Source organism: Anas acuta, chromosome 15 (assembly GCF_963932015.1).
Source record: "Anas acuta chromosome 15, bAnaAcu1.1, whole genome shotgun sequence".
Taxonomy (NCBI): domain Eukaryota; kingdom Metazoa; phylum Chordata; class Aves; order Anseriformes; family Anatidae; genus Anas; species Anas acuta.
This window is the reverse complement of record NC_088993.1, coordinates 16,821,889-16,849,790: the sequence shown is the minus strand read 5'-3', so window position 1 is coordinate 16,849,790 and position 27,902 is coordinate 16,821,889. Positions and strand designations below refer to the sequence as shown.

Below are 27,902 nucleotides of genomic sequence, written 5' to 3'. Positions count from 1 at the left end.
TCTGGGAACACACTTTTTAACCTTTGACAAGGAAAGCCACGTTTTTCCCTGAAAACACCCCCATCCGCCCACTCCCTGCCCGCTGCAGCACATGGGGCCGGGTTCCCAGGTGGGGCTGGTGCTGCTGGGGCCCTGTGCACCTGCAGGCTATAAATGTGGGAGGCTGAGGGGTCCCTCCTTGCTGCAGGATCTGTCCCAGCTGTGCAGGGGGCAGAGGAGCTGTCCTGGATCGGGGAAGGATCCCCCTGGTAAGGGGGGCAGGAGGCTGGCTGTGCTTGGTGCTGCGTGTGCCCCCCAGGGTCTGGGGATGGGTGGTGTGGCTGCTCACAGTGACGGGCAGGGAGCACCCCTGGGTGCCTGGGTACCTGTGAGATTTCCCGTGTTTGTGCCTGAGGTCTGTGAGAGGAGCTGTGCCTGTCCCGTGGGGCAGTCCTGCTGCTCCCCGGGGCTGCTGGTGCACTGTTAGTGTGTGATGGGGGCAGTGATGGGGTTTGGGGACCACCAGAGCTTAAATACAAGTAAAGGTGGAGCAGGGAGGGCTGAATCTGCCCACCCAGCACAGAGGGGAGCCCTCACAGGGCCGTGCATCCCCTTAGAGCACCCTGTCTTCCCTGCCAACTCCCCTGCCTGCTGCTCTGCTTTCCATCCTGACTTAGTCTCAACACATGGAACAAACTCATGCCATGTTCCCCGACAGAAAAGAGAATGCCCACGCCGAGGCAGAGGCTGCTGTAATTGCAACCACGTGCCCTGCGGTGGCTTCCAAGCCATGCAAACGCAGCCTGCATCACACATGTGGGCACAGGCACTGCCAGGTGCAGCCAGCATCGTGGGTGTAAAAGCAAACAGAGAGCATGGCACTCACCTCCATTCCCGAGGGAGCTGGGCTGCTTTGGTTCAACCTGTGCCCCGACCGTGGGTGAGGTTATTCACTGGGTTAATTGGAATTAGGGTGAGACAAACGCGGCCTTTGTGTTCAGCCCCTCTGGAGGTGAGCGAGCAGGCAGCTAAGTGCTTTTAGGAAAGTTGTTGCTTACTGAAATAATTAACCAAATGACTTATCTGGGAGCAACCTGCTGGGATCAGTTCCTGTTCAAACTGGGACAGGGCACGCTGCTGGCACGTCCCCACCGCAAGTGTCTGGGGGTCCCGCTGCAAGTGAGGGCTGGAGCCCCCACCCTGCATCCCCCACGGCTCCAGAGAGCATGGAAGGCGTGTAAATGGTGGCACTGCTGGGAGGAAACCAGCTCGACCAGGCTTATTTGCTTTTCTTGGGGTAAAACATGTTGTCTTTGAGCTATTTTAAAAGTGCAAGCTGCTTCTCTGCTCAGATCTTAAATCTTGCCTGTGTGTTCAACCAGGAGCGGTGCCAGTCTTGGCCTCCTCCTGTATGGGTTTAGCTCCATCTCGGGGCATCTTTAAATGCTCCGGTCATCCTAGGTGCTTGGGATCATCCCCCTGGGAGAGGATGGGCTCCCTGGCTCGTGGCATCCCTTTTCCCCCAGTGGTCAGGGTGGGTGAAGGGCCAGATCCTGGCCAGAGGCGGCGCAGCCCCGCTGGGCTCTGCGCCCTCGTGCAGGCTGAGCGCTTTCCCTTGGCAGCACGACAGCTTTGGGGGCTGTTGATTAGAAACAGCCCTCCAGTGCCTAGCTTAATCCATCAATTTATGTCAATAGAGGGAATAAATTGGGGCCTTTCTAGCAAGCTCTGTCCCACGGGAGATGAGCCCCAGCCCTTTGTTGTGTACCCCCCATCGCTTCCCACGGGTGTGGGCACAGGGGGACGCGTGGGACCGGGCAGTGCCACTGCCTGGGGGTGCAGAGCAGGGCAGGGGAAGGGGTGAGGAAGCTGCAGCCATCAGGGCTGCCTCGTGCCATGGCATCAAGCAATGCTGCAGCTGGATTCTGGTGTCAGAGGCAAGCGATGGAGCTGGAGGCCCTCATCCAGCCCCATTTTCCCTTGGTTTACCATGGGGGGTGAGGAGCGGTGCAGAGCACAGCAAGGCGATGAAGCTGATGGTCCCAGCACCTGGCTGGCATGTCCAAGCTTTGCAGCTTCTGCCTCTCTATCCATGCCTGAAAAAATCACAGAATATTTCACTTTTCCCTCTTGTGCTGTGGGTATGAACTTCCCTTGCCTGCAGGGGCTGAGCGCCCCAGTGCGCTGCGGGCAGGCAGCAGCGGGGAAGTGCAGGGGATGGAGGGCAGCGGGGGAGAGGCTGGGAAACTGGGAAACGCTCCTGTGGGGATGGGAAAAAGGGGCTTGTGCAACAGCCAGCCTTTAATTAAGGGTCTTTAAAGCGTTCTCCCAGCTGGTTACCATTGCCTTGCCATATTGGAGTGGTTTAGAAGCAGCGCTCCTCGGGAGTGCCTCCCTTCCTGTTGGCTCTGCTCGGGTGCCGCGTCCCCCCCCACGCCTTCCCAGCAAACGGGGCTGAGAAGCGGGGCCGTGTGTGGGTGGAGGGATGGGGAGCACACAAATATCTTTAAGGCAGCTTCTGTGGTGTCCCGAGGGACTCAGGGCTCTGGTGTGGAGGAGCACACCAGGGGGATGGGGCGTGGGTGCTGGGAGGGAAGGATGTGGTCTCGCACCTGGGGTGCAAAGCCTGCGGTGCTGGGGGGGACTGGGAGAGCTGGGTCTGGCTCTGGGGTGGGTGCAGGAGCCAGCCCTGGAGCTGCAGGGAGGCTTTGGGGACAGGCAGGGAGGTCCCAGCTGCACCAGGGCCAGCTGACAACTGAAAAGCAGGAGCTCACCTGTCCAGCAAGGTGAGTTTGGGTGTGTGAACACTGGCAGCGGGCACACCCTGCTGGTCTGCTGTACCCATGGATGATTTTGTATCACCTCAAAGACCCCAAACCCAGCAGCATCCTGCCCTGCGGAGCTGCAGCCTCCCCTGGGGTGCAGCTGCTCACGTTGTGCAGAGCCAGGGTGCCTCCGTGTGCCCAGCTGCTCTGGGCTTGGTGCCGTGGAGCTGTGCCCACCGCGGGGCACATCTGCTTTTGCTGACGGTGCTCAGCCCCCCTATACAGGCTCCTTGCACCTGGTGCTGCGCTGCCTTGGGATCTGCCAGCACAGCAGGTTTTACACGTGGAGATGCAGCCATGTGTTAAGAGTCCTCCCTGGAAGGCTTCTGCTCTGATCTTGGTCTGGTTGCAGAGGGGAAAAAAAGTATTGTGGGGCCCTTCCTGCTGCAGTTTTCACGCTGTTCCCTCCATGGGGTGATGCAGCTGTGCCATTCAGCCCTGCCTGTCTGCAGGTTGTTGACAGGGCCCCTGCTCGAGCTAATGGCTCTGCCCCATTTCTCCCATCTGCAGTAAACTCAAAGAAATGAATTTTTTGCCCACCTGCCAGCTGGGGGGAGGTTGTTTCGCACCTGAACCTGCACAGAGGTGTTCATGCTGCGACTCCCCAGGGCTGGGGTTGCAGAGTGGGAAGCAATGCAGCCCCCCTGCACCACCCAGCCAGGGATATTTTGATCAGAATGCTGGAAAAAGGAACTTTCCACAAAACAGCCCCTTTGCTGTGGTTTGTTCTCCAAGCTCCACAATAGTCCCTTGATCAAGGCTGGGGCTGAGCAAGGGGACAGCTGAGCACCATCCTCCTCCTCTTCCCCGTGGCTGCTGCATGCCCTGGCCTCACTGCAGCACTTCTGGTCCAAGCCGGCTCCAGTGACATCGTTTGTGCCAGGGCTGCCCCCAGCTTCCTCTGTGCTGCTTAATCTTTGGAAAAAATCACAGCAAAAGCTAAGAGGAAACTTTGATACCGTAATGTTAAACGGGACTGAAAGAGAAGCGCTGGGAGGAAAGGGTGAGACAAGGGTTCCCAAGCATGGCTTGAAGGCTGCTCAGGGATACAGCGGTAGGAAAAAAAAAAAAAACAAAAAACAAAAAAACAATAAACCAATGTTTTCTGGGCTGTGCTGATGTGCTGAGCTTGGGCACAAGGCAGGACAAGGCTGGTACAGCAGAGCCTCCTGTTGCCTCTAGGACAATTGGGGTCATTTAGACCTATCTGAGCTCAAGGCCCCTCTTGTAGCTGCTGGCAGGGGACACGATCCTGGTGCCAGATGCCCAGGGACCGATTCCTGTGCCCAGCAGCGAGCAGGAGCGTGCCCGGCCAGGCACACAGACGTCGCTGCAGCTGCCTGGAGTGAGCGCCTGCAGACAGCAGAACAGGCTCGAGGTCCAGAGAGGCTTCGCAATAATTTCCACATTCCGTAATTTTTCTCAAGAGGGGAAGAAAGGCAAGCCTGAAATAATTACCCACACAGGCCGTCATTGAAATGTTCTTTACTGCGAGCACTGATCGCTTACTGTATTTAACAAGACAATTTTGGCTCTCGGCACATAAAAGCAAGCAATGATTAAAGCTCTTGTTTTCGGGATCTACGAGCCAGAGCACAAAAGTCTATCGCTAGATCCAAGTCAGGGCTTGGCAAATAGCTCATGGCTGGGGAGGGAGCCAAGGTGAAGAGGCTCCGCTGGCTATCTGCAGGGCTGGGGAGAGCAGCGGGTGCTGGTCTCCGCCTGCCCCGGGTGCACAGGAGCATCCCTGGCAGCAGGGGCTCTGCAGGAGGCTGGGGTTGTTGCAGCTCCTCGGGGATGGGAAAGGTTTCTGAGTGGTGGAAATGGGCAGGTGTTGAGTTTGAGATTCCCTTGGGAAGGGGGGTGGTGGATCTGCTGCTGTCTGCCTCCCTCTCGGAGCAGGAGAGGATATTTGGGGGATCCCTGGGGAGGCAAAGAGCTTTGGTGTGTGCAGGCAGCAGCACGAATTGGGGATTTGTCTGGATGCGGTGATATCTGGCAGTGCTGGGTGCTGCGGGGCATCCTGCCACCACACTCCTGGGCTTTAACCCCCTGAGGCCATGGGTTTGTGCTTCCTGTGGCTCCCACTTTGGCCTCCTCAGTGCCTCAGCCCGTGCTCAGCCCTCTGCAACAGGGACCAGCTAAACTGGAAGGAGCCCAGCCCTGGTGAGAGGCTGCCTGGGTATCACTATCGCCTCAGGGTGAATGTTAGAGCTGCTGAAAGCACTCTGTTGTTTCACGCTCTGTACCACCCTGCTCACACACACTGCCCCGAAATGAACCCAGATGAGCACAGCCAGAGCTGACAGCAACACTGGGGGGACTGGGAGAGCAGGGGGGGGACAGGTTTGCATGGCTGCCCCTATCCTGCTGCAGTTGCTGGTTGGAGCTGTGATCGGGATGGGATCAGCCCCCTGGTGAAGGGCTGGGGACTGTCTGCTGCAGCACGACCCCTCCCGAGGGTCTTTATTTTACCTTGGGACTCTCGAGGCTGCCAACGAGGCAGGATGCTGAAATCAGCAGTACAAAGTGCTGGTGTGAGCCTCCTGTGGAGGCAGAGCATGGGCGTCACATCTCAGCTCTGTGCTGGGCTGCTGGCAGCCCCGAGCTGTCAGGAGAGGTGGTGTTAGCAGGACAGGCTCTACCCAGCACAGGCAGCTCCGGTGGTGGCAGGAGCTGGGCATGAATTTGAGCATAGGAAACTGCCTTCTTGCTGCCATAAATCAACCTCGCTTGGCTTGGTGCAGCTCTGTGACTGAGACCAGGTCAGTGTCTGCTTCAGATCTTCCTACTTTGCTTGGTAAGCTTTTGTCCTTGAGGGTGGTGCTGCTTCACCTTTGAGCCAAGATAAATGAGGCTCAGTCTAGCAACCCTAAATCTATCCAGCCTAGCGCTTGGCTTTCCTGGGTCCCTTTTCTTGCTGGAGGGTAGAGAGGGCTTCCAGGGAAATCCTTGGGACAGCTGAGGCACAGTTCTGCATGGACAGCATTATGCAGATTTCCCTGTTGCTTTTCCCCTGGAAAGAGTGCAAGAATTCAGACATTGAATAAATTCCAGAGGCATTAACTATGCTAATCAAGCAACTGCTTCTACACAGGGATGTTATGTACTGCCTTCCTCTTCTCCAGCATGATCAAATCAAAAAAATAAAATAGAATTCTTATAGAGGCCCTTTATTTCTTGCAGTGGCCTCTGGGCTCTCCTGGAGTGTGAGGTGCTGTGGGAACCAGCTCCTGGTGTGGCTGTGTCCCTTGGACAGGACAGAGTGGTTACCTTTTGGCTGTCCCTTTCCTTCTGGCATTAATTGGGAGCATCCCAGGACAGGCTGCATCCTGTTTCCCCATGGATGTCCATCTAGCACTAGCCGGGCTGGCTGGAAGCCCTGTGCCAGCGCAGGGCACAGCTGTCACTGCCACCCACCTGGGGCTGCACTGGCCCTCTTGGCTTTGTTTTGTGTGAAAAGAGAGCATTTCAGGAACTACTCCACCAGCCCTGCTGGTGCAACCCTGCCAGCCCTGGCATATGGGCAGCCTTCAGCCACGTCCTCTACTCATTCGGAAAATTGTGCCTGTTGGAGTTATTTACTGCTCCGATTGATAATTAGCATAGGTAGTGGGATGTATTTCATGAATGAAGTGCTATGCTTGTGCCTGCATGTACTATACACTGCTGTATTTCAAGAGCATAAATAATGCCAGGGAATCAGCAGAAATTAGAAACAAACAATGCAATTTGCACCCCAACACAGGGAAGGGAGGAGGAGCAGCTTTGCGCAGCACCGCTGGGCTCTGTCCCTGTTTATCCAAACCTTTCCAGCTGATTGTGGGCAGGCTGCAGAGCCGTGTGCTGGCTTCCCCTTGGCAGAGGCAATACCGGGCATCTCCTGCCAGCAGGGGAGAGCCACCTGCTTTCCCCGCGTCCCCTCACACGTTGGGACCTGGGCTGGCTGCTGCTGTGTGCCTTTGGCACGTCCCGCCTGCCATCGTGCTGCTCCGGCTGTGGCACACCAGTGTTTGTTTTGTTAGAGGGCACAGAACCCAGCAGCATGTGCCGCAGCCACCAGGCTGTTTGTTTTCCTCCCCAAATGTAATATAGAGCTAATTATATGGAAACAAAGCATAATAAATAGTTGGGCTATGGGCAGCCCCCAAGCACAGGCCGCGAGCGCCCGGCTCCCCGTCCCTCTGGTAGCGTTTAAGCGTTTCCCCTGCATCGGTGACGCAGACGTTCTTCATAAATCAGCGGAGGTAGGAGCACATTTGCTCCCCCAGCTTTGAAGAGGCGTCAGATCTCCGAACAGAGGCTTCTTGCTGGGTGATCCTCCGGGGCTGGTTCTCATTTCCTTGTAGGAGGTGGGTCTGGAGCCCATTTTGTGCGTTTCGGAAGGCTCGGGGAGGGGGAAGGGGGAGAAAAATGAATGACTTTGCTTTGCTGACAAAAAAAAAAAAAGTCTTGACACCACGAGCACTGTGCACCATTAACATCCCACTGACACAATTATTTACCAAGAAGTCTCACGTATTGATTTGGCAGTAACAGCACACGCTACAGAGGCTGAGGGTGCAGTGATGCAGAGAGGCTCTGTAAGTGTTACCCAGCCTTGCTGCTGGCCTTGGTGGGGCCTGATCCTGCCTGGGTGAAGCCCACTGTGCTTGGGTATTGCTGTTTTTTTTTTTTTTTGCCCCTAGCCCTGCTGTGTGCCAAGACCCCACAAGGAGGACGATGGCACTGAGGGATGTGCTGGAGGTGACTGGGAGCGGCTGCTGGTGATGAGGGACACTGGAGCCCTGCTCCCCTCTGAGTGCTGCTGATCATTTCTGGCAGGTCCGTCTCCTCAGCACTCTGCCCAGTGTCATTGGAGACCTTCACGAAATGTCAGTCCTTGTTCAGGACCTTCACCAGTGATCGCATGCGTGGCTCTTGGACCAGGGCTGGTGAAGGCTGGGGAGAACCTGGGATGTGTGTGGGTTCCTGGGTGGGTGGCTGTTGCTTCCTACTGCAGGGTCTCCACGGTGCCGGGGGGCTCGGGCAGGGTTCCCACAGCACATGGAGGGTCCCTGTGGCTGGTGCAGCAGGTGTTGGGGCTGGTGAGGGACGTGTCTCTGCAGTGGGAAGCAGCTGGTTGCTGTGGCTGCTGTCAGCCCTCAGAAAGAGCCTCAGGGTGCACCCCATGTGGGGCTGCAGATGCTCCCAGGTGGATGTTTTTCACGTGCCCCCCCCAAGAGGCAGGGAGCAGAGGTTGGCTGGATGTTGTCCTTGCTGCACCAGGGCTGGCCAAGTTGGGCATCTCCCCTGTGGGCACTCAGAGGTGCTGGGGAAGGGCAGCATTTGACCAGAGCAGCTCCAGAGGCAAGGTGCCAGAGCCCTGCAGCTTCTGGGAGTATGCTGCAGGTGAGATGAACGAGGGGGGAGGTTTCCCATTCAGCTCTGCCCAATTTTGGCTCTCTTGGAGCTCCACATTAGGGTCATGTTGAAGAGGAGTATAAGAGTCCTGTCCTGCTAACCCAGCACATCTGCAGCAGCCTCAGGGCCACCAAGAAGCTGGGTGCTGAGAGCTGAGACCCTGTGGACAAGCCCTGGGAGATACCTTCCCCCAAAAAGAGCTCGGGTGCTGCCCATGAGAGCATCACTGGTCATGGTCGTACACAGAGCTGCATCAGGAAGAAACTCCCTGGAAGAATTTTAAGGAATTTATCTGGCAGTTTTTTAAAGGTAATTGTAGCATGAAGGTTGAGCTGGAACATTTCTGCCTCACTGGGCTGTTTCCACCACGGAGCTGGCAGCAGGCAAGCTGCTGAGTGAGGAACTGGCGTTGCCATATGGAGCTCTGCTCTGGCTGCTTGCTAAAGAGAAAATCATACAGGGCCAGGACTTGGCAGCCCTTCCCCACAGAGACCACTTGTGTGAATGAATGTTACTCATCGGCGTTACTCAGTGCTACAGGATCTGGCCCGCAGTCATAAAGAAGAACTGCGCTTGGCCACGGTTCAGCAAAGCACTCACATATGTGCTTAGTGCAAAGCACACCAGCGGTCCCAGTGACTCCCTGGGAGAAATTTTTTGCTTTAGCACACTCCTTGCTGGATCCACGCTTCCATTGGACTTGTTTTTTTAAGTCTTAAATGTCCCCTAGCTTCCTCGGTGGAGGTAGCCTCCACGTTGGTGTCCCCATTGAGTTTGGCTGAGAAAGGAGCCCAACAAGAGGGGAGCGGGGGATTTGCAATGGCAGGCTGCGGTGGGAAGCTGGAGCAGGCTGGCAGGGCTACATGTTATTTCTACATGTTATTTCTCTTACGTGGAGCAGGGAAGAGGGAGGAAGATGCCTGGCCTGAACTGAAAAAGAACTGAACGCTGAAAGCCACAAACTCCTTGCTCACATCCAACCCAATTTTTCACAAGGTCCCTGCTGCTGCTGCTGAGGCTGTGGCTTTATCCAGCAGACCCCAGGACCAGTGAGATGGGTTTCATCCACGTGGGGATGGCTGCCCCTTTGTCTCTGCGCTCATCTCCAATCCAGCTCAACCCTCTGCAGTGGAGCTGCAGCAGGGACACATTTGGCCTCCAGTATTTACGCACACAAGTGCCAATTTCCCCTTTCATTTCATAAACGGGTAGTTAAGTACATTAGTGAGCCATGTGAATTGGGACAGCGATCATACAGGCAAGCTCCAGAAAAGGAAATACTAATGTACAGCAAGACGAGAACAAATTCAAAAGAATAGAATAAACTCTTGTTAGATATGAAGTGCCTTGCCAAGCCAGTGAATCTGGATGTAGTTAGAGAGGTGTACAGTATACAGAAGAAGTCTGTAATATTTTATTCCAGGGATATATATTTCCGGGACAAGTTGTTAGGTTGACCTCTAGTGTTCGTTTTCTTTATGGAAAATTTCTTGATAAAGTCCTGTTTTGATCAGGTCTTGTATCTCTGCATTCTGGAAAGGCTTTGGGGGAGTTTTTGTTTTTCTAGCAAATGAAAACTGAAAATGTCAGCGTCGGGATGCAGGAATTTTCTAACTAGCTGGCTGACAGGCAGCCAGGCGTACCGTGGAAATGTTGACACACCATTACCTATAGGAACGGGCTGGATGCAGTCCTGGCCCTCAGAGGCAGTGGGAGCCATGCCACTGGTGCCGGGGCCAAGCACTCAGCCAGGAGATCAAAGGTATATTTTTGCTGGAAAGTTTAGCTTGGACAGATCGTTTGCATTTCACTGATGTTCTGTTCACTGAATTCTGTGGTGGGGGGAAAAAATGTTATTTACTCTATGATTCCAGTTTTCTCTTACAGCCATCCCCATCTGTCTCTGAGATTTACATCCTAAATTTTCTTCCTTATGAACTGCTCATGCATTGTGAAAAGGATTGAGTTTTACACTTGGTTGGAAACTGAAGCAGCTGAAGTTTGGAAGGGTTTTCCCCCACATTTGTTGCTGGAAGACTCCCATCCCGTATGGTCTAATTGGTATTGTTGAGTATCATGTGTCTCAAACTGAAATCCAGATATAATTTATTTGGGTTTGGTTCATTGATTTCAATAGCTGAAAATGTTTGAATGGCAGCCAACCAATGCTAAATATCTTCTTTTTTTCCTCCCAGAGCATTCTTCCCCAATGTCAGGGAGCTGTCACTAAAACTATTTTTAATTGTTGTATTTTTGAATTCATAGCATTTTGTTGGAAAATATTCATTGCTTTTTTGCTCATAGAGGGAGGAGGAAGTTCTGGTCTTGAGGAAAGTGATGAAAATCCAAGTAATTTCACTGACCTCACTTATTTATTTGGAATTATGCAAGGGGGAAGTTATCCTCTGTAGTCTGGGTGCTCTCACACTGCTCGGAGGCTCCAAAAAGAAGCACTTCTAGGTAAGCTAAAGAGCAGAGTGATTACTCAAAAGTTCTCAGCAGTTAAAGCCCGATCTGCAGAAAAGCAAGGTAGAATATTGTGTGGACAAAGAAGTAAAGAAAACTATGTGCCAGTGTTTTCAAACAGTGAATTCCTATACGGACACCTTATTTGGGCTTTTTGGAATAGCAAAGGCACAGAAGGATTAGTTCTGAGATATGTTTATTTGCAAACTGCTGAAAATATACCAGCTACACAGTGATTATCCAGAAGGTCTTAAATTCTATTTCTTTTTTCTCTAAAATTCTGCAATGGTCACTTGATGTGAGTAGGTTTCACTGCGTGTTTTGGTTATGAACTGAGGTTGCTGGTGAGCAAGCATCTGGGTCTGACTTTGCAGGGTGAGCCCTGCTGCCATCTGCCAGCACGGACCTCGCTGCTCTCAGGCCCTTCAAATGCTGTTCACTCCCTGCCCAAGCGGAAAGCTGGATCTTGTTTCAAGGAGTTTCGTGTGAATTCACCAGAGAGAACAAGGAGATGTCTTGCTAGCATCTGTTGTTTCAAAACTGTCCTTCCCAGACAGCTGGAAAGGGTAACACTTACATGTCCCAAATAGCTTCACACCTTCAAGATGGCTTTTTTCCTTCTTTGTCAGCAGTAGGGCAGAAGAGAGCCATCAGCACCCCTGCTCCAAGCCTTTGAGATGTAGGGCTCCATTGCTCACACATGCACACAAGCTGCGCTCAAACTCTGTTGCTGCACAGATGCACCAACCTCAGGTCTTGGTGTCTTCCCTCGACCAAAGCAGCTAAAAGCAGCACAGATTATACTGAAACCAGCCATGATTCACACTTATTATTATTTTTTAAATAAAGTGCCAGGTTGCTGCATTTTCCTGGGCTGTGTGAGGTTGCAGCTCTCTTCAGAGTGAGGAAATCTCACTGGATCACTGCTGGGATTAGTCCAGTGCTTAAGACCAGGACAGGGGGAATGCAAGGCAAGGCAAGAGAGGAACAAAGACTCACTGCAGTGATGGAGAGAAATTTAGATTAAATATCCCTCAGCACACTGAGCACCTGTTGGCTGCATCAGCACCTGCACTACTTCTGCTAAAGATGTCCATCATTACTTCATCAGCATCTCTGTTCTCATCCAGTTCAGGTATCAGCTAAAGCCTGAAGAGAGAATACCTTTAATAATTTGATGCTTTTAATGCATTCAGTCAGGCCAATTACATAAAATTACGGGTCTGCCCTTTTCATCTTACAGATTCTATTTGTCCTTAGCGTGTATAAACGTTAAATGAGCCCACTCTGTAAAAACTGTGGGCAGTATAAAACTTGCAGAGCAAATATTTTGATATGTTCAAGCTTTGAAAATCTTTTTGAAGATAATTTCAGAGATGTCTCTCATATTGCTGGACAGAGACAGCTTCTCCTACATGCAAACAGTACTGATCATCAAATAACAAATCGCTAAGTGAATTACAAAATGGCATTTGCTCTCCTTGACCATGCCAATGAGCATAACTTAAATAAATCCATTCATGAAGGCCTAATTAGCAGGGACCATTCAATTTGCAGCTGTGCATGGGAAGTCTTTGCTAATCACAGATTGAATCCGTCAGAGTGCTGAGTGCTGCTGAAGTGCTGGAGAGCTGAAATCACTCAGGGATCAAGCTCTACATCAGAAAAATACTAATTTTGTATTGGTACCCTCCTGCAGGGGCTGGTGCTTGTACTGGGCTGGATGTGCCTAGGGGTCCTCGTGTGATACCTGGCCCTCAGGAAACTGCTCCTGGCCTCTGTTTCTCCAGCTGTCAAATGGACATAATGATGCTGAATATCTTTTATAAGACCACTTTGAGGTCAATTGAGGAGGAAAGCTTGAGTAAAGCTGAGTAACTTTTGTTTTTGTAAGTGCTCTTCAGTGTTTCTGTTAAAAAATTCCTAACTTGGAGAAGCTGCTAATATTGCATATTAGTGAGATATGTTCAGGTTAGAAGATATTTGTTTATTATTAGTACCAGAAAGATGTTAGTTGTTAGATGTTAGTTGTTAGATGTTGTTAGTAACCTACAGGAGTCCAAATTGCTGACTGTCCCCTATTGTGACATGTGCCAGACAAATGGCAGAAGTCAGAATCACTGTGAGACAGGTACATCAATTAAATGTATTCTTGTCTCCGTAGTTGCAAGTTAGAAATTCAGCACCAAATCATGTCTTCCAGGGAAACTTTCTGTTCTCACATCCACTCCCCCGGCAGCTTTGTGCCTGTGGCTGGATGGGTGCACCCCTTTGTGATGCTTCTTGCATCTAGATACACCTGAGAATGTCTTCTTAGCAGGAGCTACCATGGGAAAGTAAATTACAGCCTTTTTTCAAAATGTAGGTGTGCTGAAAATGAGAGCAGGGAATGGGACTAGACCACAAGGCAAAAGCACATGTTTGTTAACCATCTCCGGAGGCTGTAGGGGTGCAGAGGAGCAGTGCACAACAGCATCCTTGTTCTAGTGGCTTTGAGACCAAACAAAGCCTCAGCCCTGGGCTGGGAGCACCAGCCGCCTCGGGTTTCACCTGCCCTTTGTGCCTGTGGGAGAAAAGCAACTCAAGGGGACAAAACCTAAGGAAAGTGGTGCCCATGCCAGGGCAGTGGTGCAGAATCCCTGCTCGGTTTAGCAAAGTGGGTGCTCACATCCCACCCAAACCTTGCTGGTATGCTGGACAAATCCAATGCCCATAAGTCTGCAGGGCATGATTCTGCCTTGATCACCCTCAGCAGCAGTGCAGACCCTGCAGATCTCATTTCAGATATTTTTTTTTGTGTGTATTTTGCCTTGCAGTCATGGTGGTAAGAATGAGGCATATACCTCCAGCAGCATTTTCCAGCTAGCGTACAAGTTCTCCTTCCCACTTGATTAGGGTCCCATCACCATATTTGTTATCTGCTGTTAGTTCATTAGCTTGAGGTAGTGAAAACAATGAAATTAACAGAAAAATGGCCCGTGGTCACGTGTTCTTTCTCTTTTCTGGAGACTTCAAACCTATGGAACAAAGTTAGATCTATAGATCATACTGTATAAAATGCGACCTAAAAAACCTGAGCACCCAGGCTGTCAGTTTTCTGTCATGCCATTTGTCATCAGCATGGTGTAATTATCATGGACTTTAGTGACACAATAAATATGAGAGCACAGGTGGTATCCTTTTTCAGCTGTTTAATTGAAGAAATGAAAGATCCTGTAATACAGAACCAACACAGAGAATTTGTCAGGCTACACTAAAAACTTCAATAGCTATGACCTTGAGGTCATAAAATTACTGATCAGGAGTAGAATTTTTTATGACACAGAAGTGAAGAGTATCGATTAAAAAAATTTATAATGCAATATAAATGGACAAAATGGCCCACTTCAGTCCTCTGCATGGCCTGAAAACCCAAGAATGCTGTGTGCAAATCAATACAAATAATGTCTTAAAACATAAATTTCAATTCATTTATGAAATGCAGGCTACATTTTTTTTCTCCTGGAGCTACCACAAAAAAAGGAAAAAAAAAAAAAAAGATAAAAAAAAGCGATAGGGAACCATTTCTCCAAAGCTTTCTGAAATTTACTGGGGTTTGCTGGTATCTTTTGCATTTATAACTGTGGCAGAATGAGGCTGACTTTTGACTCCTGGGCCTCATCAGCTTCATGCACTCCAGGAGCTTGGTAAGAGCACCCTTTGCTACAGCTAGAACTGCAGCTATGGATTGGAGGTGGACCAGGTCCAGTCCTGCAAATAAGAACATTTATAAATAATTCTGTGAAGTGAAATGCAAGTTCTGCACCCTCAGCCAAGCTCTCTGACTGAAATTGAATGTGATGGTGCTGTCCTCCAGGCTGGTGGCTCCAGGCTGCTCACCACTGCTCAGGCAGGTTAAAGCATTGACCCAGAGACTTCAAATTTCTCAGTTTTGTTTTGTTTGTTTGTTTTTGGCAGCTGTTCCCTGAGGCCCGGGGCTGGTTAGGCTCGGTCACACATGGAGGGGCACGAAGGCCTTTTCCCGCCCATGGCGCCCGCCGCCATTTTGTGTCTCAGTCCCCTCCTGGTCCCATTTCCCTCTCGGCAGCTGGAGGGACGGCGGTGAGAAAAATCTCTGTGGTGTCAGGCTTTGAGGGTGCCTGCTGCCAGACACCGGTTTGGGATGGCATGACAGTGCTTAAGGTTTCAGTGGTTTTAAATATTGTCTTCTGTCTTCTCCTTTTCCTCAGAAGAGGGTCTGATCCTGGGTGGTGCTGAGCAGGCGCGAAGAGCAGGTTCCCTCCGCTGACAACAGGAGCTGAGCTTGTGCCTCTGAGGAGAGGATAAACGACCGGTACAACTGGATAGTGCTCTTCCCTGTTCGGGGCCTGGAGCACTTTAAATCTTTAATAGCCTCTCTGCTAGTGCTTTGATCCATGTGTTGTTGTCTCTCACCTGATTCAGTTGTGGTGTGAGGTACATCATTTAACAATATTTAACTGAGACAAGGATATTGACGTGCCTCGGAGGGATAGTTGACTTTCCTAGTAAGTGTACATACATTCTTCCACGTATTGAGATGGGAGCAGGTTTGAGAGCCACACTTAAGTAGTTTTTATATAGCAAATTTGGAGTATCTTTTTCCCAGACTGGAGAAGGAGAGTAAATATTTCTTCAAGGCCTGTGCTAATGGAGTTATTGAATGCTTTACAGAAACAACAGCTACCAACCAACCAAGCACTTGTTTGAGAAGCACAGATAACATAGTAAAGCTCATGACTATTACATAACTGAATACAAATAATAAAGAATTTTCTAATTTAGATGGCTTGAAATGCTTTTATTGAAGACATGCTATTTGGGTCAAAACATTTGATAAAAATTGCTTGTTGTTCTCCTTATGAATAGTTTTAAGTGATTTGTTTAGATCTTTTTAAAATCTAAATTAATTTTCTCAAATTACAGATAAATGGCTTATTACAGTTCAACACAGGACTTTGTTGCACTTTCAGATCTGCACCCAAATCTTGCTCGTCCTGTAAGTCCCAGTGACATAGTACTTTTGTTCTCAAGTGAAATTGTATATGGCTGTATTACATTTCAGCAAAATTATGTAATTGACATGTATTTAGATACTAATAGCATTAGTATAATTGTTAGATATAAAGTACCCTACTTTCTTTGTGCATAAACCAGGAAAATGAAAATTGATGCTGTTGTTGTCCATAATATGTGGATACTACAACTACAGATATTGACTGGACAATTCAATGTCTGAAAGTATCAGAGGTTTCTTTGTAATGTTTTAAATGGATGCTGAATTAGTAAAGGCATGTTCAGAGTCAGCATTATGGAGTCACAATACATCTGTAACCTACAATAGTCTTTTACAACAAGCTATGAACATAAGGCCTGGTCCTGCAATTTTTGCTTGTGTGCTCAATCCCACTAAATAATGTAGTCCTTAATTATTCAAACAAAAGTCTTGTTGAATGGTATGGTCCTTTAACTAGATAAAAAATCTCACAATTACACATGAAATGGGTTTGTTTCTGTTTCTTTAGAACAAAAAGCAGGTTTTGTGCTTGTCAGGCTATTAAGGAGCTAAGATCTTTGCTTGGGGGAGTACGAGAGAGTAGGATGAACCGAAAAGTGAACTTAGCAAACAGCAGAGTTTTGTATTCACTAGTAAGAGTTGAACAAAAAGGTGTGCAGTGTAACTCAATGTTTTTCTCCTTTGGGTTTTAGATGATTGAATTAAAAATAGAAAGTCCGAGGACCCAGTTTTTCATTCTTTGGTATCCAAGATTGTTTTAATACAAGAGGGAGAAGGCTACTTAGCTCTCTCTTCATTATTTCCCACCCATCACTCTCTGTAGCCCACCAGTGATAACGTGTCTTTAAATGTTTGGTGCTGCTGGGAGTTGGTGCCTGGAGAACAGAACAGAGAAGTTGCATTTCCACATGGATGCACTACCAGCTGAGCTGCAGTGCCCTGCTACAGCTGCATCTCTCCACACAGGGAAAAGTAGATGCACGTTTGCAGAGCTGTATCCCCCATGGAAAACCTGATGCATTGTGAGGAGCTGAAAACAAGTTTTCCTGTTGTCACAGCTTTTGTTTAGAGGGGCACAGATTACCATTTTTTTTCCTCATTTATTTTAAACATATGAAGGAGAAATCACATGTTTTTTTCCAACTTTTTATGAACTCCTGGTCTCCAGCACAAGTAATCCGTCACTCACAGTTACTCACAATAAACTGGTTCACTTAGATTGTTAAAAGATTTTATTTTACAAATAAAACTAATTTTGAGTATTGCAATTAGCAGATGTTAATAATAATAAAAAAACACAGCAACCTTCTTTACAATAACTCACCAGTATCTGGTGATAACCTCCTAAACACATACTGACCAGTCTAAAATAGCTGACCTCTTTGCATTCAAAGTACCGAAATGTCATAGTTTTTTACTTTGGAGTTTATTTTTTAAAAGTGAAAAAGACTTTTTTAAAAGTCTACGAAGCTTGCAGTGTTGTAATGCTGTAGTCTCATGATTTGGTTGAGCAGTCTTAAGCAATGCTCTGCCAAAAAAGGCAGTGCAGCCCATTCCCTTGTGGCTGGCATGTTTCACTCCTCCTCTTCGGGTGAAACTAATGCTTGTGTAGTTGCACAATAAAGTCGATCAAGGAAATGATCTCTGAAAGTTCTTAAACCCCTTTCTCCCCCCATAGTTTTCAGCCAGATCACTTCCTTCTGCCAGCTTGCTGTGCAGCCCTACTACTAATATAAGAATAATGAATACATTTGCAGCAGGGATAGTGGAGATCTCTTTTGTAAACTGTAGTTCTACATCAGCATAGTTTATGTAAAAAGTCATCCTAAATGTCAGTTCTTCACACCAGTGGTGAGATACAGGGTATGTTGTAGTTTGATTTCATTTATTATTTTTTTTAAAGAAGCAAAAGTAAAAATAGAAAAAATACTAATTCATTACATATTGTGGATAGATAGAAAATACTCTATGATAAAAAGACTGGAAGAACTTTGGAAGATGTTACACTATTTCCACATCCATCCTTCTAACGAGTTTATGTCCATCAGTGTAGGATAACACAGCTACCTTGCTCCATCTAGTGATTCAGAGTAAACTGGGAACGTGAGACCTAATTTTTGAGCACGTACAGATACTGTACAGTTGTAGTGGAGTCGGTCAGGTTGTACTGCTTTGTGAACAGATAGAAAATTCAGCATGTGTTGATTATTAAATTGCTAAACTGTCCCTTACCGTCCTCTGTCTTTCTGCCGTGTTGCAGTGACAGTCACCCTTCCAGTCTTTGTTACCATACTGCTTGCATTGCTTACCTCTTAAATTCCCAAACTAGTACTGCTGTGCTCTTCTCTCATGCTGAGGAGATACTTTTTTTTTTTAATACCACATAGATATATATTATAATACATATTATATATTATTCTACATCAACAACAACATCACTACCTACCTGAGGAGAGGATGCTGTAAACAGACAAAATTATAAATGTTTTGGGTTGAACTTTTGTCCTCTCATTGTCTTTACAAACAGAAACAGATGTATTTCTTTTAATATTTTCAGTCACATTTTTTAAAGTAAAATTGTATGTTTATGTTGTAGTCCTTAGTTCATATGGTAATGTGGAATAAATAGATTAAAATGATTACCAGTCAGAAATATGTTTATTATCATCAGTAGAGTACAAGTCCATGAAATCTAATTCATCGTATACATCTGTGTTTAATACTTGTATTCTATAATCTTTTTATTTTTTAGAATGTAATCGGTGTGGTTATTGGGAAAACAGATGTCAGAGGCTTTCCAGACAGAAAAAGTAGAGTCTTTTTTTTAACTGTTTTTACTTCATTTTCTTATGTGGTATAATTTGGCATGTATGACTGAAATCGATATGTAAATGGTAAACAGACCTCTTAGTGTAAAGTGTATGGAATAGAAATTAAAAAAAAAAACTGTGGGGGATGGGAAACAAGAAGAGAGAGCAGCATTAGTTTGGGTAAACCTTATCAGTTAAAATTCAGTTTAAAAAATTCCAGCATGGAAGTATTTCAGCGTCTGAAGAAGATGGTACCAATTTGAACACGCTAGTACTATAAATACTGCTGGAGTCAATTCTTCATATTCATTCTGTCTTAGAAATGTTAAGGAGATGTCTTGAGTGAAATGAGTAATTTCTGGTCTGGGTAGCACCAAATTAGTATTTCTCAAGAAAAAATGGGAATGGTACATTGTTAATACACTGTTCATTGGAAACTGAGATCATGTACCTACAGATTAGAGACAACACAGTGCTAGGAAGCACCTCCAGCCACAGTCGTTCCAGCTCTGTGTGAAGGGCTCAGTTATGCTGTTGGTATTGGCATCACTGAGCCTGCTCTTGGTGAATTTTTGGAGGGAAGTCATCCTCATGAGAAGCAATTCTACATAGCTGGGAAATGGGGTGGTTCACGTGGATGCCTCCATGGAACTACAGCCAGGTTGCGCTCCCTGTATGCAGATGGCTCCACAGTTGTTACCGATAATTTGAAAATAACATGTTGCAGGCTGCTGTATGATCCATGGAAAGCTTGTTAATTAGCTGTGAGGGAAAAGGGAGTGCAGCGTTTCTTACTCTCACTTAATCATGAACTTCTATAGGGCTGGAAACCCTTTGTTTTAATCAGTTAGACCCCTTAGTACTATCTGAACTGTAATACTGCCTGTAATCTGCAGCCGTGTATGTCATCTCGGTCTTCTCATACATGGGCACAGCCCTCTAAAAACTGCCTGCCTAGACTATTTTTGCTAGCACATACGCTTATTTATGAGTTACCTTTGTTAATGTGTTTGGGTAGGATGACTGCTTTGAATGCTGTACTGTACAGTTCTTTAATTTGTAAGCTTATATGGTGCTGCCTGTGTTTAAGTGATACGTGTGGGTGGGTGGCATGTTAGGGGTACAGCCAATTTAGGAATTGTAGCTGTCCCCATCCATGAACACCGATGTGTTTACCAAAAAGTCTGCTGACCTCTAGTGGTACTCACCAGATTGCGGATGGCAGTTCTTAATGACAAAATCTAGCCAAACCTCCCACCACAGATTTTATACACATGTTCTTGATTGAATCTAAGGTGTGCTACTGAATGCTAATAGTGCTGTTTGGTTTTGCAGACATTGGGTCTGAAAGATACACCTTCGGTTTCACTATTCGTGATTCACCAACTTATTTTATAAATGTTAGTTGTTGGGGCAGAGAAGAGTATATTAGATCACTTTCAGAAAGCTTTAGAGTTGGTGACTGTGGTAAGTTGGAATTTTTTTTTCTTAATGTCTCTGTTTGAATGTGTATTTTTTTCCCCAGTAATTCAGTGTTATGTGTTTGTGGTTTTACTATATTTTTCTCTGAGGGCTTGGAAAACAGTCTAATTGGAAACAAATTGTTCAGTTAAGTATATAGAGGAAGGGAATAAAATCTCTAGAATTTAAATTCAAAAACCAATAAATATGTAAACAAAAAGGCCAGATAGAAATCCACTGAATGCAGCCACCCAGAACTTACCTATAGTTGAATGGATCTAAACTCTTACATTACATTTAGATCTTACAAATTATGAAAAATAAACTCTGTAAAGTAGTTCAGTTTTTTATTTTTGTCTTCATTACTTTTAGGTATTACTATGATTGTCCATTAAAACACAACAGCAACATATTTATTTACAGTCTGTGCTTGTATATTAAGTTATTAAAATCCTCTGCTGCCCACGATTGCTGCATCAGAATGTTCGGATGAAACTCGTGCCTATGAAAAGTATGCACACAAGAACGCTTAGTCATTTTATTTCCATTAAATGTCTTGAGGACTCCTTTGGGACTTTGGCTATAATGTGAGCTGTCTGGACAGACACTGTTTTCAGTATGAAAGCATTTAACAGTAGTTGTACCACGTATCTGTTATTTTCCATATCCGACCTGGGAAGCAACCATTTTTAAAGCTACTTCTCTTTATATGTATCTGTTTGCAGTTTTTAAACATAACTTGTCAATGTTTTATTTCAGTTACAATTGAAAATCCTTTAGTCCAGTCAAAGGAAGGAGAAAGGGAAGAAAAATTCAACCCTGTAACTCCTAGGTAAATGTAAAGTGTAGACTGGTAGATCCTTCCAGTAAGATCACAGTTAATAATTTCTTTAATTGCCAGCTGATTGCAGCAGCATACGATTGGTAGAAGTTTTATGTTCTTGCTTATTCTTTATCTCTTAAGCTTTGTAGCAAGTGTATATCCATCGTAGTTACACTCACTACTTACTTTCTGGCTAAAAAGAAAGAGGTAGTAGAACAAATGTCAGGTAGAATCTTCACTGGGAAAAGAACTGTAGACTGCATTTCTGTAAAATACATTTATCCAGAATATATTGATTATACCTTATTTCAGTTGGCTAACAGTGCATTTTAAACATTCCTAAACTCCTTGGGCTCTTTCTTTGGAAAACTTCCTACCAAATCCAGTCAGACCATAGTAGTCTTAGTATGTCACGATGCCAAAACCTCTCAATTACCTGGATTACAGACATTTCAGATTTTATTTATAGTCATTGTTAAGAGCTGAAAGGCTTAGAAATATGTATTCTATGTTGATAGCTGGCTTTTGAATTCTAAGTGAATATTAAGTAGACAGTAATAAATCTTCTGTAAGAGGAAAGCTAGAAAATTATATTTAAAAATTATTGAAAAGTCGGAATTTATATATATCATTTGGGAAAACAAAGGAGAAAATCAGCAATTTTTTCACATATGAATTGAATTAACATTTTAGACTGTTAATGTTGGTTAAGTGAAATGTGACTTGGTTTTTTTCTGTGCATACTACCTAGTTGCTACAAATTACTGCTCAGTGAAAATCATTCAGTGGTGAAAACTTCTTCATGTTATGAAATGGACACCAAACTGCTTTCTCTGTCGCATCTACCTGTCAAGGACCCTCAGGATTATTATTCACTGGGTGACATCGTTGCAAATGGACAAAGCCTTGATGGAAGAATCCTTAATGTGCTTGCAGCTGTAATGTCAGTAAGTTAAGGTGCCACAGTGTTTCTCTACTTAGCCTGGCTAACTTAATTGACTTAAGTGTGAATATTGATTTTGGGACTCGGTGACCAGGAATCAGTGTTGTTTGTTTAGGTTGGCAGTCATTTCAAGTGAGTTGAAATATAGTCTACTTAAAGTTTTCATCTACAACATGAGGGAGAAATTTAAGGGAATGGAAATGTCCTACAGAAGTTGCCTTTTGGAAATCATACATATGCAAGCAGTAGATAATTTGCAAATATGTAAAAGATGGATTTTTATAAAAGTGTCTTCTCTTTCTTTTTAAAGGTTGGGGAGCCAAAGTATTTTATGACTTCAGACAAAAGAAAAGGTCAGAGGTGTGAAGTGAAGCTCTATGATGAAACAGAGACGTCTTTTCCAATTATATGGTAAAATGTTTTAATTTACTAAAATACACAAATTCACACATGAGTAGATAAAGAATGCATACTCTTTACAGTACTCCTAAATGTATTATTTGTGTAGCAACTGTGATGAGGCAGCAATATATATTAAACAGAGATAGTAGAGTAACCTTACATGTATTGACTAGTTGTATGATGGCTGACTGCTAGCCAAGAAGAATTAAGAAGTGGAGTGGAGATAGGTGGTGGTTTTTTGCTTGTTTGGTTGCAGTGCAACAGCTTTGTTACTCTTGTTCTAGTGCTGGTGTGTAGTGATACAGAGCTGTGTGCTTTAGGAGTCCTCATAAGGAGAGACTAGGTGGAGTTCCTGTGCTTACTTTAAATAGTGCCTTTTGCTCTTGCATGGAGTTATAGGTAGAGGCAAAGATCTGGGGAAATGCTTGAGCAACAGCACTGTAGTGAAGATATTTCAGAGGCCATCAGTGAACAGGTGGCTGAGGAATACTAGATGAAAAGTAAATATCTGAAATCTTTTTGCGGGGATTGAGAAAAACAGAACAGAGCTGTGCTTTGGCAGTATTCTTGCCATCCAAACTTTAGAGGAACTACTTGAGAGATTTTATCAAGCTTTTTTATTTTTTTTATTTTTTAATTTTTTTTTTAGGAATAGCACTGACCTCACTCTAGGCTTATCCACAGTTTACAAAGGTTCCAGTGTTGGAAAGCTGGCTGAACATCTGGCTTAGTGATGTGAATAACTGGCTTGTTCCCACAGAAAAGGCTCGGATGATAAGCAGCTACTTTCTTTCTGATTTGCTTTAATTAGAAATTACTTCAGTCAAAACTTTGAAATGCATGTAGCATTTTTCCAAGTGTGTGTGACATTTAATCATTTTGAACAGCCTAATAGCCCTTTTATTTTATCCTGTTTGGCATGGGATAATATAGGGACAGTATTGGACCACACTTAAATCATCCTACTGGCTGTGAACTAGATGCACATGGATATACGCAGTATTTCATTTGCATGTGCATGTAATAAGGGAATTGTTCTCTTTGATCAGTTTAATGATAACTGTATTATTTGTTTTGTACTTAACAGTTCTAGTTATTTTTCAGAAATGTTTTGACCCACTATTTTCTCTTGATTTAGTTGGGATAATGAGTCTATCCAGCTTGCACAAAGTTGGATCCCACGAAAAACAGGTATAATGTTTTTGTCTTGATGTTTTTACTGTAGTTCTTAATGCGATGCATACTCTAAGGTAACAGATTTTTTATTTTGTGCCCAGTAATATTTGCAGCAGATGTGAGAATAAATTTTGACAAATTTAGGAACTGTATGACTGCAACTGTGATATCAAAGACCATTATTACAACTAATCCAGGTAAGAGCTATCGACATATTGCTTCTGACAATTGCATAATTGACATATTAGTAATCACTGTAGACTAGAAAGCATGAATGAATCCATTGGAGATCTAATTTCTTCTACCAGCTTGCCTCAGAAAGCTCCCTCTTTCTCATCTGTTATATACTGACCAAGTTTTTTGCTTCCATTTCATATATATAAAAATAGTAATATATATGTATAGATAAAATCTAAGCAGCCTTCATATATTCCATGTATGACTAATGGTAAAAGAAGAAAAAAAAAGCATCCCTTGGCTAAATCTACAAGACATGACAGTTCTACCAGAATTAAAAAATTATACAATATATTTGTTGTTTTTGCATATTACATATATTCACAACTTAAATATATATATATATATTAAAGAAACTGCAGAAGCAAACGTTCTCTTCAGCTTCATAAAAGAGAGTGCACAATCAGGATCTTTGCATGATAAAATGGAGGAGCAATCAAAAGAATCCATTAACTGTAAGTTAAAACACTTTGATTTTATTGAACTAGATAGTGTAGTTTTGTACTGAAGTTGAAATTTCAAGTTCTTTGTGTGTTCACATGTTCACGTGACTATGTGAGCTTGTGCCCTGACATGTTTTTTCTGGCTTTAATAAGTAAGAAAGATGGAGAGGGAAAGTTTTGATCAACTTTTGATCAACTCATTTTGGGTTGATACAAAGATTAAGTATGAGATTTTCCTGGTTATCTTTTTTTCCCCCTGTAATCATAAGCTTGCTCCAAAAGGAAGGTGTGCAGGGCTTTTCTGATGCTTTAGATTAAATCCTCTCTTCTTTACTACCTTGAGGTCCTTTTTATATGTTGTTGCTTTTCTGTGGTTTTTGTTTCTCAGACACAAAACATGTCTTTTAAATTTTTAGTGGAGACTATAGTTAACGTTTATACTGTGAAGCAGCTGAAAGAAAAAGCTTTACAGAGCGATGGGAAACTTGAACCAGTCTTTGGCATTATTTATGGCTACATTTCTACATTGGACATTGATGATAATGTATCTAAAGTTATTCGGAACAGATGGTAAGCAACTGTTTCTTTTAAGTTTGTATTAAAAAGTGTTTATCCTGCTACCCCTGGCCCAAATTAGAACAATATTTAGTCTAATTCTGGACAAGAAGTAAAACTGCTCTGGAGAAGGACATGAATTTCTGTTGTGTAGACTTTCCAGCATTAGCAAGAAAGATGAGCTAGCTTTATGAAGGACTTTCTGGTCCTAGAGAAAAGAGGCCATTTCTTCTTGGATGGACTGAGTGCAGAAGATTAATTTTTTTTTAAGAGTCTCTTGGGGAATCTCAGTCTAAAGAAAATAGGCTCAAGCAGGGAGGAATTACATACATGCTTTAATTATCTTTGTGTTTCAGTTCAATATGCCGTTTTGTGGTGAATGAAATGTCAAACACATGCACTTTCTGTGGTGACATCTCTTCAAATTCAGAGTCAACTTTTGCGAGCTTTGACATCCTCGTTAATCTGACAGACCATACAGGCACTCTTAACTCTTGTTACCTGTCTGACTGCGTAGCTGAGGAAACATTAGGCTGCACTGTAAGTAGAAACAAATGAGATTGTTCTTATTTGATCTGAGCTGTGAAGCCTGATGAAAATTGCAAATTCATCTGACTGTTCTTCATATATACATACGTTCTTCATTTATATATGTGTGTGTATGTATATACATACAGTGGTTAAATGTATACATATGGATATGTATATATACTTATATATATATATACATATGTTTTTTTTTAAAGTCAAAACTTAGAAGTCATTGACTCCTAATAAGAAGAAATATGTTAAACGTAAGAGTTAATACCCTACTCAGAATACCACTTCATCTAAATTAATTTACACTTTTCTGAGAACACGATCGGAATTCCCTAACTTTGATTCTCAGACACCCTGTAATATATTGTGATTAATCTGACTGTCTAGGTATGTGTATCACAGCAAACGTTATATTAAAAGAGAAAAAATAGAGCTTAAAATTAATCATCATTTTGTTGTGATGTTACGGTTATGTGCTGAAGTAGAGTTCATTGATGTCATGTTATTAACAGGTTCACGAGTTCCTCACCCTAACAGAAGACAAGAAGACTGCCTTGAAGTGGCAACTTCTTCTGGAGCGAAGCAAGATTTATTTTAAAGTTGGTATTTAATATTAATTTAAAACAGTGGCTGTTTCCCATTAGGTAGTGTATGTCAGTTGTGCTGAACTTTTCAGAATAAGCATTAGTTTTTATACATAGAATATTCAAAGTAAGTGCTTTTTGTCATAATTTCAGCATCAGATGATGTCTCTTCATGAAGAAATGTGCATTATTATTAGTTATTTCATGCTTTATACTGGACTGGACTCCTTTTTTTTCATAGAACTGTCTGTTTTAGGACAACTCTAAATTGACTCCCTGTTTATAAAGTTATCCTTCTCAGCAAAACTGTTCTTACTCTTCCTTCTCCTCCACTGTCTCCTTCTATTTCCAGGAAATAATGAAAGTGTTTTACTTCAGTAGTAAGAAGTATAAAACAGAAAATCTGTGTATTCATGTTTAAAATAATGTAAAATGTGTATAAGAAAATATGTCAATTAAATATGCTGTATGATATTTGAAAATAATATATATCAAAATACTATACATCAGAAAAAAAAAAAAAAAAGAAAACAACAACAACAAAGACCTTTAATTATTTTTACAGATCACTTTGTCACCCAGTTGGAGAACTGGTCTGAAGGTGAATATACTTTCATGCAAACTGGCAGACCCAACAGAGGCAAGTCAGAGCTTGTTGGGAAAAAGAAAGAGATTAAACCATGTGGACTGATAACAGCTGGGAAAAGACCATTTCCTCACTGTATTATTAGAGGTAGAAGATTGTTGGAGTATTTTGCTGACTATGTTCTGATGGTAGAAAAGGAATATGCATTACTAGTTGTTTTAAGTGGTCTTCTGTGGTGATATTTTTTTCTAGTGATTGTACTTTGAAAAGTAGACTAAGTCCTTAGCCTAAGAAAAGTTAGTTCTGCTGAATTCATCCCTTTGGTGTGTGTGTGTGGGGGGGAGTAGATGCTTTCTTCACTCAGTTTAGAAAACACTTGAAAAAATCAGAAATAACAATTATACAAGACAAATCTCTTGTGCTTTGTTTAACTGCAAAGCTACTTTTGTGCTACTTCTGTATTGTTTCAATAAATAAATAAATAAATAAAGACTACCCCCTTTTAAGTACTGCCTGCATTTGTGGTGTACATTGTTAAGTCTAAACACAGAACTTTCGGCAACTGCAGGGGGTTGGAAATAGCCAAGATTTTTACAAGGCTGCTTTTCTTTAGGACAGGCTAAGTTTTATTAGAACAGACTAATAATTACCAGGGACTGCTGACAATCAACAAAACAAGTTAAGACTGTAGGTGGCAGAAAAGAAAGTAATTCTTCCTTCCCAGTTTTTAGCTGAACAGAAAGAACCCAGGTATGTACATTTTGCCCTTCTCCAGATATTTTATTTATTTTTTTGTCTGAACACTATGGCAGAAAGGAAGCAATAGCAGAAACAGTGAATTTTGCCAATCAATACACTCACATTGCACCTTTGCACTTTTGTGAGTCAGAACAAAGGTTTAAATGTACAAATATTGCATGTGTTGGGTCACTGCATCTCTGCTGTTGCAACAATAACAACTGCAGACTATTAGCTGTTACATCTGGAAAGTGTTGAATGCTTCCAATAATTTTAATCACAACTCAGCTCTGCAACTGATACACAGTGTTTAAGACCTAATTACAAATACTGCATTGTTGCTGTTGCCATAGACAGTAATGTTTTACAGGCACAAAGGAAAGGAAACAGTAAAGAGAGCGAGTTCCATCCTTTTTCCATCAGAATTATTCACCCTAAATTCTCTGTTCAGACCAGCTCGCTTTGCTCACTTTGCTGTTTGGCCCAGCTTTTCATTGAGCTGCAACAAATTCAGAGCACAGCATTCCCACTGACTCAAGGAACATTTTTATTTCTATAAGGCAGAGGCTGGTTTTGTTCAGAAGTAATAGCTGAATGTTTATTTCAATTGGCCTTGATTCCTTAAGCGTTGTTTACGTAAAATCTGAATTATGTTCACAGCATTTAGTTATTATAAGGTCTCATCATAAAAAACTTTTACACGTGCTTTAAGCCATTGGCTGATGTTGAAATGCAGAGAATTGAGATGTGTATGTGTTGGCAGGATTAGTACCTGGTGGTGTTTGGGCATGCAGTGATGTGCTTAAGATGCATGCAGCTGGACAAGCAAAATAGAAATTGATAGAAAAAAATACATGTTTTGTTATACAACATGTTCTGCTTTCTTTTACCATATG

At 44.1% G+C, this 27,902-nt stretch overlaps 1 protein-coding gene across 1 annotated transcript; it reads left to right on the top strand.

Moving 5' to 3' along the window:
* The first annotated feature begins 165 nt into the window (after window positions 1–165).
* Window positions 166–27,349, top strand: MEIOB (meiosis specific with OB-fold). The gene is made up of 16 exons (XM_068699877.1): window positions 166–248; window positions 14,631–14,774; window positions 14,903–15,006; window positions 15,618–15,690; window positions 18,461–18,518; window positions 19,854–19,985; window positions 20,739–20,811; window positions 21,554–21,749; window positions 22,056–22,156; window positions 23,286–23,338; window positions 23,425–23,520; window positions 23,914–24,015; window positions 24,420–24,573; window positions 24,915–25,098; window positions 25,611–25,697; window positions 26,248–27,349. Exons 4-16 carry the CDS (start codon window positions 15,622–15,624, stop codon window positions 26,371–26,373), a joined length of 1,431 nt encoding a protein of 476 aa, XP_068555978.1. The 5' UTR covers window positions 166–248; window positions 14,631–14,774; window positions 14,903–15,006; window positions 15,618–15,621; the 3' UTR covers window positions 26,374–27,349.
* Window positions 27,350–27,902: the final 553 nt, after the last annotated feature.